The 8,800-nt window shown below is 42.4% G+C and overlaps 1 protein-coding gene and 1 non-coding gene across 2 annotated transcripts; one reads left to right on the top strand and one right to left on the bottom strand.

Annotated features, from left to right (window-relative positions):
• Positions 1-1,354: 1,354 nt before the first annotated feature.
• LOC117866274 (uncharacterized) lies at positions 1,355-2,754 on the bottom strand. Its single transcript, XM_072295735.1, has 2 exons — positions 2,622-2,754; positions 1,355-2,551 (listed from the first exon to the last, which is right to left on the bottom strand). The coding sequence occupies exon 2, from the start codon at positions 2,224-2,226 to the stop codon at positions 1,507-1,509; it is 720 nt and encodes a 239-aa protein (XP_072151836.1). The 5' UTR covers positions 2,227-2,551; positions 2,622-2,754; the 3' UTR covers positions 1,355-1,506.
• A 3,939-nt stretch (positions 2,755-6,693) lies between these two features.
• Positions 6,694-6,765, top strand: TRNAP-AGG (transfer RNA proline (anticodon AGG)). The gene has a single exon. It is a non-coding gene; the product is annotated as a tRNA-Pro (tRNA).
• Positions 6,766-8,800: the final 2,035 nt, after the last annotated feature.

Genomic DNA, 8,800 nt, shown 5'->3' with positions numbered 1-8,800 from the left:
GGTGGAAAAAAAAAAGCAACGGATCGGATCCTACCAATACGATGACATGGCTGGTTTTCAATTATTGGGGTAATTTTTAGCTATCTGCTATGGGCTTATATATTTTTGGTTAATTTTTTTTAACATAGTCTATGATACCTCGTTTCGGGGGAAAAATTTTTTAGGAACTTTTGGAGTTACTCTAAGAGCAAAAAAAACTCACTCCAAGGTAAAAAAAAAATCGCTCCAGTAGGGTTCCTAGCTGGGTCCCTACTCCAAGGAGGACCTACTTTTCTCCTCTTAGCCCCATCTTCCGCGCGCGTGTAGGGACCCTCCTCTTTTGTCGTTGGTCGTTTCCTCTACGCACGCCAAGCCGGAACAAGCACCGCCGCCGCCGCCTTGCTCCTCTTGCTCCATTGCACGGGACCGCCGCCTTGCCCCCCCCTCCCTCCTCTGCGCCACCGCACAGGCTTGCCGTGTCACCCCTCTCCTCCTGTGTCGGATCTGGCACGGGGGAGGACGGCATGGGTGAGGGAGCGGCGCCGTATTGTTAGAGTAGGGGTTATTGCTGGAGTTGCTCCTACCAACGAGTGAAATAAAAGGACGGTACCTATCGTTTAAAAGCATATCACTCCGTCATCTGAGAGCCAACCGCGCTGTCCATGGCATTGGCACTGAGACCAACACCAGTGATCAAAGGAAGCCCCATACAATTTCATCTGAAGTTTCCCAACCCAAGCTGTTTGGCCTTGTCGTCCCGGGCCTGTAAAGCTTTACAATCATGATCCAGCTTAGCTTCGAATTTGTTGATGCCCAGGATTAAAGTAGATAGTCCTTAACTGTATGATGTATCGAACTAAAATTGAAATCGATATCTTACTGTGCATTTATGCGGCCCTAAACTAGATTTATCATGCTTTGAGCAGTGTCTAGCTAAAAATATGTTTCTGTATGTAGTTTGCGCCTTTTTTTGGCTCTACATGCATCATCTGCTTCGTTTAGAATTTTTTTTCCTACTCCAGGTGCAGATATCTCGAATGTAGAGGTTGTATGCCATGATTCAACTATTCTGAAATTTCTAGAACATCTAGTTATAAAATGACCTGAAGTATGAAGTCTGGCAGTCATTTGCTGCTATTACTAGCATTTGAGCTGCATGCTTATGCACAAAAAACAAATCTATGCAAGTCGAAAAGTTAAAACATGGTGGGGAAATCAAACAACTAGCTAACCAAGAGACAGTTGACTCTGGTGAAACCCACATCTGAGCAGATCTAACGTGGTGTCAAGGCACTAGAGGGTTTAACATAAAATCAATGAGCATCTTAATTTTGAATGGTAAGTATGAAAGTATGAACACAGCATGAATCTAGACTGAGATGAGATTCCAGGATCATCCTTTGCTGCATGATTTATTGATATGATACCACAAACATATATGATCAAAACTGACTGCAATCAATCAATTTTATATACAACTGAGCTCATATACAATCAAATTGGAGACTAGCATATGATCAGAAGTATCTATGAGCTAAGAATGTTCAGGAGAGCAACCCTGCTTTGAATCAACCTCCTGAACAGAAACTCAATCCCATCTTCAAGATCTCCTATGCTGCGCTCAAGCGCCTGCAACTGCCGCTCCTCACAAGCAACCTTCATTTTCTGGAACTTCCTGGAGACGAGAGACCATTTGCTGCCACCGGGGCTGCCAATTTGCTTCGGCAAGAACTGCGACATAGATTCAAGTAGAGAGACAGCCGTCTCTCTGGCTTCAGTCAGCAGCATGACCAGCCTGCAACTGCAACCTTCAGCAGTAGCTTTGCTGCCCATCTTCTTCAAAGGCTTCTGCGACTTCTTTGCCAGACGGATGAAAGACTCAATCTTGAGCTGGACAGACGCATCGTCTCCCCTCTTAAGAACCAGACGCAGCTCCTGGACGCTTGTCTTCAGCTCTGCCAAGCTCTCTTGCATGGTGTTGCTGAGATCGATCAGTGCAAGGGACCTGTCAAGTTCTTCCTCTATTGTCTTCCTTTCCCGGGTCAAGGCTTGGTTGCTGGGCAAGCACATCATCTCCTCTATGCAGCTGTAGACATCACCAAGCCTCCTCAAGCCATCGCACGCTGTGCCAATGGTTGCAGAAGGCGAAGAGATGTGCATTTTCAGGGTCTGCAGGTCCTGCTCCACATTGAGCTCAGTGGAGTAAGGCAAAGAGGGCAAACTCGTAGACCTTTGATGGCAAGCCATATCAGTAGTGGATGATGTGATGAGGTACTTCTGTTTTCTGTATAGAATGGAAGACAAAGGAGGGCTCTGTTTTGTTTGTGCTCAGCCCTTGTGATGCACTATATTTATAGTCAGGAAGCAGAATGCAATTGGCAAGCCACCCCAACCACCATCTTCCATCTATTCTCAATAATGAGTAGCTCCCGTGCTGTGGCATAATCATCGGTTCTGTTCAGTGCAACAAACACCAATAACTGACCCTAACAGCATGTGTTGTCTCAAGCAATTGGTTGCAAGTCATATGCACGAGCAGCGGAGCAGGTGACTCAAAGTCCAGGTTGGCAAGCTACAAACAGAAGGAAATTAAATCTGACATGTGAAGGATATGTATTTGTTGAGTGACCAGCTGATTTCACCTTCAAACAGCTGTTAACTGATCCTCAACTTCTGACAGTTCCACATGCTGACCTGCATCTCAATCCTTATGAGGCAGTACTGCCGTGCATCTGTTGTCTTGAGCACCATACTCTGCCTATACATCACAGTTGTTAACAAATTAGTAACAATTAATCCCAAATATGATGAATCAGATTAACGGATAAATTAGTCCTATCAAATCATGCTGTTGTCTTGAACATGGATTGCCAAGCATTCGCATGAGTGCTTAACTGAAATATAATACAGATCAGCAAATCTCAAGCAGAGCACTGCAGAAGAAAAGGAATGCCAATTATGTAACTGTCTAACTGATTTGTCAGTTGAAAGAATATTCAGTATCTTATAGTTGCATTGCACCTGCTCTCAACCCTCGTGCAACATTGTTGGCATGTCCCTGCTATATGCAACACAAACTGCCACACATGCGTTGCAATTCTTAACAATTGTTCCTGCCTTTTCTTTTGATGGACGAGCTCAGTTGATGGATACATTTTCAGTCTCAAATCAAATTAGAGCATACAGGATTTGCAGAAACTATTCAAAATGTCTCTTTTTTTCATGTGAAAAAGAGAACATGAGTTCATGGATCTTAACATGGGACATAGAAGATCATGGATCAATAAAAGTTAAAGTAGATAATTACCAGCTTGGCCCCTAAAAAAAACTACCATCTTCTTGCTAAATTTATGGGATAAGGCAACAATCACTAATACTTAGCATTGCCAATCCATCATTCTAGGCTATAGGATGGGCTAGATTCCTGAGGGCAACATTTTGAACAACAGACTTGAACAAATTGACAAGTTGTTAGCAACAGGTAAAGACGACTAAGCCTCCATAAACGAGTACAATGCTCAACCTCCATAACCGTGTTCAACACTCATATTGCTGGCAAGTTTCATCTGCCAGAGACAAGATCATCACAAAGGGATCAGTAAGTTGAATATGATCCGAACCAAATAAAATATTAGGGACTATTGCACACTGTCTCTATTGCAAAGATCTGACCTGTTGATAGCATGTGAGGAAGTGACTTGACTATGTCTAGTTCTTGCGCACCTATTGATATATACAATAAAACCGTGCATGTGCATACTAGTCAGGCTAATTATGACTTATGAGCTACAATGTATTATCACATGGCCTATTGTCAATTGCTGTGAGGTAACATGGCCATTTCAAAGATCAAAGTAGTGCTTGGCTGTGTAAACACACAGCTAAAAGACAATTAGTAAACCAATGTTTGCCTACGTAAGTGATTATTTCTTAAAGAAATTCGAAGGAAAAGTCTATCTTGAGTTCTTGACTGACACACTTCATGTTTCAGCCTTTTTAGGGGAATTTTATCTCATTTATAGTTCCTTATATAGTTATATCCATCATGTACCTGATATAAACTAAATTAGAATAACATTCAGCTAATTGAAATCCCAGCTGGCAAGTTTTGCTGAAATCAGAAATCATAGTGGGGACATGTTTAAAACTTTTCTTCTTCAACTATTCAATTTATGTACAAACTAGAGGTTTGACAGTTCCTTTAAAAGGAGGATGCGCTAAGAATGTTTAGGAGATAAACCCTGCTCTGGATCAATCTCCTGAACAGAAACTCAGCACCATTCTCATCTCCCATGGTGCGCTCCATGCTCGCAAGTCAGAACTGTTCCTCCTTGCAGCCAACCTTTCCTTTTCGGAATCTCTTGGAGACAAAAGACCAATTACTTGCATCGGTGGTGACAATATTGTTTGGCAAGAGACCCGATGTGGATTCAAGTAGAGAGATAGCCATCTCTGGCTTCTGAAAGTAGCCTGGTCAGTCTGCAGCCTTCAGAAGTTGCCTTCTTCACCATATGCACAAAACACACAATTTTGAGCTGAATAGATACATCATGTCCTCCCTCTAAACATGTTTGCAGCTCCTGGATAATCATCTTCACCTCTGCTAAATTTTCTTGTATCACATTGCAGAGATCAATCAGCAGTACAACTATTCCAGCTCCTCCACCATTTTCCTTTGCTGGGGCATGGAGACGGCAGTTTGATTGCTGGGCAGGGATATGACTTCCTCTATGCATGTATAGATGCCTCCAAGTATCTTCAAACCATCACACATTGTGTCGATGGAAGCGCATGAGGAAGAGATGCAGGCCTCGAAGTTCTGCAGCTCTTTTGCTCCTTTGGCCTCAGTGGAGAAAGGCTTAGAAGGCAAACTCGTCCTCTGATGACTAGCCATGTTTGCAGTCAAGGCTGCGTGATGATATAATTCTGTATAAGATGGAAGATAAGAGAAGAACAATACTCTGCTGGTGCTGAACCACCGAGTACCCTATTACAGGCAAAAACCAGAAGCAATGTCAATGCCAAGCCCATTGGACAAAGAATCTCAGTCATGCTTTGTTAGTCGTCAATGATAGACTACTGGAGCATTTTTCTTCAGCTGCATAACCATCTGTCTCCAAGGCAAGTTGATATTGTTTCATCTTGTTACAGAAACAGATATCAATGAGTGAGCTAAAAACATGTGATGCCTCAGCTATTGGCTGCACGGCATACACATGTTGCTTGACTTAAAATCCAGATTGGCAAGCACAAGCAAAAGAAATGTGATGCAAGATATGCAACGGAGTATTTGTAGAAGGAACAGCTGTCACCTTCTAACAATATGCCAATTAGGGTTATCAACTTCTGATGGTTGCACCTGCATCTGAGTCCTCGTGCATTCTTGTTGGGATGTCTCTTCTATATACAGCATGATCCACCACACATATATTATAATTCTTGTTGGAAGCAAAACCTGCAGTTCTCCTTGTTAGAGCACACTAGCTAGTTCTCTTCAAATGGCATATAATTAGATTCCACTTGTACAGTCAAACCATTTTCTCTTTTTAGGGCCATTTGCTGCTCCTGGATGCTCATATTCAATTCAGTGAGGTGCAAGCAAATGAAGCTATGTAACTGGTGTTTGTTGAAAGTTACCTGTAACATGATCCACGACACTATGCATATGCGTCTGAATTCTTTAAGGATATACTTTTGCTGTCATGTTACAATTATTTCAGGCAAAACAACCTGCCCAGCGGGTGTCCTATTTTCTGTTGTTAGTAAAAGGAGCATTGACTCTGATTTAGGTACCTACTTTCAAGTTTAGCATGAACTATCCCACCTCATGGAGCCGCGCGCTGGCATGTCCCAACCATCCATAACAAGATCCATGATAAAAGGATCTCTTGACAATCTGAAAGGAATTCATTAATAGAAAGACTACACATATAATTGAATCCTTACACAATTAAAATTGAGTTGAACAAGTAAAGGTTGTGATGCAGCCGCATTTCAGTTTCCGGAAGAAGAGAAAAATGATGGCACTGTACTATATGTCTATATTCATGTCTGAAGCTCCTAGCTATGGATTTCTCAAAACTGTAACATGAATTAATCTTTGGATTTGGCACATAAGGTAAAGTAAACACATCATGTACTGCATCATGCCGCAAGAAAAAGAAAAAAAAGCACATGCTATGGGATTGACAAACAATTGCTGGTAGGATAAAGTCTGTTTATGCAATGTCAATGTGACATCCGTCTTATGAACATCATATATCCAAGGAGGACGAAGATCTACAGTTGTGAGCGATGACAGGAGATTACCTGTGTTGCGCAGGGCAGGGATTCGATTGCGCTCCCTACTTCCGAAAACTCCATATACATCCCATTTGCAACCGCAATTTCATCAAATGCTGCTCCAGTGCTCCTCACAAGAAACTTCCCCCTTCTGAAATTTACTCGGGCTCAGCAAGAAGCTCACCACGCTTTGCTGGGCAGCGGCGGTCACCTCCCCTGCGCCTGAAATCGTCTTGGCCGTTTGGGAAGTCATCCTCGCCTCAAAGAAGCCTCGCATTGCCGGTTCCGCGCAGATCTAGAGCGAGTGAGGAGAAACGGCTCGCCGGCGGCGAGACCTGAGGAGACGAAACGGTTGCGGGGAGGTCGAATGGCACTGGAAAATGATGGGGCCACAAAGGTTAAATTGTTTTTAAAGTAAGGAAATTTCAACAAGGGCATTTGGTCTAGTGGTATGATTCTCGCTTAGGGTGCGAGAGGTCCCGAGTTCAATTCTCGGAATGCCCCATTTTTATTTGTCTATTTTGTTTTTTTTTTTCAGAAAACACGTTATTATATCTGTACTGATGCTACGGTAGTTCAAAATTTCGAATACAAACAATAAATATGAAATCGACTTCGACGATTCTTTTATTAAAGATTCCATAAAGGAGCTAGCACACAATGCAAAAATTTATGCCTTGAGCGATTCAAAATATCAGCTAACAAAAAAACCACATGTAGTGTGGCGTGCTCTTTCATATAACTTACTACAAATCTACCATGTGCATAGACGTTTTGCTACAAATCACATTATGTTGAAAAAGAACAATTTTTCGAGGCATGCAACATCATGAAAAATTGAAAATGTGTTAGGCTACTCTGAACAGAAAAATTCCTGCGTAGTGCGTACCGTATGGAATTGGAAATGTTGCATGCTACTCGAGAATGGCAGTTCTTTCGAATTGGTAAGGTAAAAACCGAGTTTCTGCAAAAGTGAAAAAATTGACTAAATGAATGGCCAGCTTGGCAGCTTCTTTCCTGCTCATCTCGTTGCTTCCATAAAAAAGAAAGACAAAAGTGCACGAGGTGTGTGAGATCGTACGAGACAAAGGCCGCTCTTTCGTCTCATTTTTTTTTCAAAAAAAAAAGGCTGGATTCATGTGAATCTACGCCACAATACAGTTGTTCCTGTCCTCCGTTCCATTTTCGAGACAAGTACATCGGCATGCATTGACACGTAATCATGAGATGACTTAACAAATAAATTGTACAATAGATTGTACAATAGGTTGTCTTTTTAAGTTGTCTTACAATAATTCTATTCCCTTAATTTGTGTATAGAAAAAAAAGAAATATTATAAGTTTTATGCAACCACAACTCGTACAATAGTAAAGTAGTCATCTCGTAGTCCTAAAATCTAGCCTATGAGGTGGTTGTTTCGTGAAACAATGATCTCTTTCTCTCTCATCATCCTTCCTCCTCCACATCAGCAAAAATCCTACATGGCATTGCATTAGACGATCTATGAGACTGCTGAAGTGTAGCAATGTACTTGCGGCTGAAGATGGACTTCACAAAACCACCACCCATATCGTTGACAACTCGTTTCCTTTACCGTTTCCTCCCTTTTATTCATTTTTAATTTTCTTTTCCATTTACGAGCTTAGGAAAGGATCAATCTGCCCTTGCTTATACATGTACGATGCAAGTACCTGGTGGGATTGGATCGATCCTGCACATATGCATCTTCTCTGCCCCCTCCCCCTCATCTGCCCGTCCTCCTAGCCACTGTCGCCCCTACCCCCACCAGCCTCCTACTGGCCTCCACCCTCGTCGGCCACCTTGTCTCGTCGCCCCTGCCGGCCTCCTAGCCATCTGCGCTCCTGCTCGCTTTGTGGCCGCCTCTGACCCCCCTTGTGTTGGAGGTATGCCCTAGAGGCAATCATAGAGATGATGATATTCTATTTGTATCCATGATTTGTATATTGTGTTCATTGAATATCCATTAAAGGATACTTGAATTGATTTGCAATTATGTGAATTGTATGTGAAACTCTTTACTTGTATGGTTATTCTAAAGTTGTCCCTAGTTGGAATTCATGTGAGGACACACATGAATATTAGACTAGCACATGTATTAGTTGATGACTATGTTTCACAAGTCATGGACATGGAGATGTTGAACTAATAATGTGGACACATGTGGAGACATGTGCTAGGACTGACCCAACACGAGAAGTAGTTCTCTCTTTAAACAACATATACGCTTTGTCCTTAGACCTGAGATTGTCGCATGTATTCAAGATGTGGATCGACCTACTTAGGGGCTATCAAACGCTACGCCGTAACAGGGTAGTTATAAAGGTAGCTTTCGGGTTTGTCAAGAAGCATGCTATGAGACATGGTCAATCAAGATGGGATTTGCCCCTCTCTGATTGAGAGTGATATCTCTGGGCCCCTCGAGTGATCGGATCCGAAAATGCATGGCCATGCTACGTACAGTTAAGAGTTAACCTACAAAAGGATTCCGAATCACAGGATCGAGAAAGAGCGGTCGGC

The sequence above is a fragment of the Setaria viridis genome, chromosome 8 (assembly GCF_005286985.2).
Source record: "Setaria viridis chromosome 8, Setaria_viridis_v4.0, whole genome shotgun sequence".
In the NCBI taxonomy this organism is placed as follows: domain Eukaryota; kingdom Viridiplantae; phylum Streptophyta; class Magnoliopsida; order Poales; family Poaceae; genus Setaria; species Setaria viridis.
The sequence above is the reverse complement of the archived record's forward strand: the minus strand, read 5'-3'. Positions and strand labels throughout refer to the sequence as shown.

Excerpts from the sequence above, each read along its gene's own strand:
- LOC117866274 (XM_072295735.1), bottom strand. The coding sequence starts at position 2,226 with ATGGCTTGCCATCAAAGGTCTACGAGTTTGCCCTCTTTGCCTTACTCC.